This window comes from Limulus polyphemus, unplaced genomic scaffold (assembly GCF_000517525.1).
Source record: "Limulus polyphemus unplaced genomic scaffold, Limulus_polyphemus-2.1.2 Scaffold9658, whole genome shotgun sequence".
NCBI lineage: Eukaryota > Metazoa > Arthropoda > Merostomata > Xiphosura > Limulidae > Limulus > Limulus polyphemus.
This window is the reverse complement of record NW_013675268.1, coordinates 2,462-3,935: the sequence shown is the minus strand read 5'-3', so window position 1 is coordinate 3,935 and position 1,474 is coordinate 2,462. Positions and strand designations below refer to the sequence as shown.

The window sequence follows — 1,474 nt, the reverse complement described above, 5'->3', positions numbered from 1 at the left end:
AATGTTTTTAATTGTGTACCAGTTTAACGTCTGAATATTATTCATGATTTTAAACAATAGTAGGTTTGAGAACTGGACTACTTAAAGAAAAGACAACGACGTTCTGTTTCTTTACTGAGACATTCTTCATTTAAACTATTGTTTGTTTTATATTATTATAAAACAATTATAATAATTGTTTTATACCTAACCTAACCTTGTTCGCTTCGTGGCCGGTCTTATATACAAGACTACACTATATCTAGAAGGATCACGAGATTTCTAGAAAGAGGTGGCGTGATACTAGTCACGTGACCTCGCTGACGCAACAGTATTATGAAATACTATAAAACAAGATAAATAAGTACCTGGAATTATCAGTAGTACAAAATAAAATTAACCAACAAAGCTTAGATATGAAATGTGACCTTGATGTATCCAGTGTTATATTCGGTTCTAAGGTGATATAACTTTTGTTTGATCAAATTTTACAAAACGTTATAAAATAAAATAACCTTTTAACTATCATTTGTGCATTTTTATGAAGCGCTAAAACATTCAATTTTCAAAACAAAAGATATTTCTATGATGGTTGTAGTTATAACGTTGAGAGTCATAAACCAAACATTTAAGCTTAGAATATAGGGTTCCTGATCATTATCATGATTAGCTCTGCAACATTATTTCTAATAATGCTATATTTCTCTTTAGCTCTCAACTGATCCTCTTTGTGCTAAAATTGACATCGAAGATTTGGGTAAGTTTTTCAAGTTACATTGTTTTCTGGGTTATTGTAGTTTCTAGTTCATGATGTGTAATTTTCTAAAAACGTCAGAAGAAATATGTTACTGGATATTTTTAATTTTGGCTGTTTAAACATTGTGAATTATTAACTTAGGAACATTTTTCATTAGTAACAAAAAATAAATATCGTAAGCTGTATTTTTAATGTAATTTATTTGCTAGCTGGAGGAAGTTGCGGATTTTTGATGATGTAATGTGATGCTATGTTCACGTTAGTCCTAGAAACATATATAACAAAGGTAGATTATAAAATGACGTTCTGTGAAGCGTTAGGTTAACTGACATAAGAGTTATCGCGCTACTTTGTACCAGTAAATGGGTTGATTGTTCGTTAATTCTAGTGCTGTAGTTAGACATATATAGTTTCATTTGTAGAATTTGTTGTTGAATTATTATCACCTGAAAAGTACTGTGTTTTAGTTTTAAGACAGTTGATTTGTAATTATAGTCGCATGCATATATATATATATATATATCGGAAAAATAGCTTCTAGAATGTCTGAGATTGGGTGTAATTGAAATCATAGTAAACTGTGTTAACAATACGTAGGAAATAATCTTGCATGATAAAATATCTTCAACTACAGATTAGTAAACTGTGTTAACAATACGTAGGAAATAACCTTGCATGATAAAATATCTTCAACTACAGATTAGTAAACTGTGTTAACAATACGTAGGAAATAATCTT

At 29.4% G+C, this 1,474-nt stretch overlaps 1 protein-coding gene across 1 annotated transcript in view; it reads left to right on the top strand.

Annotated features, from left to right (window-relative positions):
- LOC111083468 overlaps positions 1-1,474 on the top strand; it is an 18,274-nt gene that overhangs the window by 15,261 nt on the left and 1,539 nt on the right. The window contains exon 3 of the mRNA XM_022380008.1: positions 691-736. Within this exon, the coding sequence (XP_022235716.1) occupies positions 691-736 (46 nt within the window). The remainder of the gene's footprint in view (positions 1-690; positions 737-1,474) is intronic.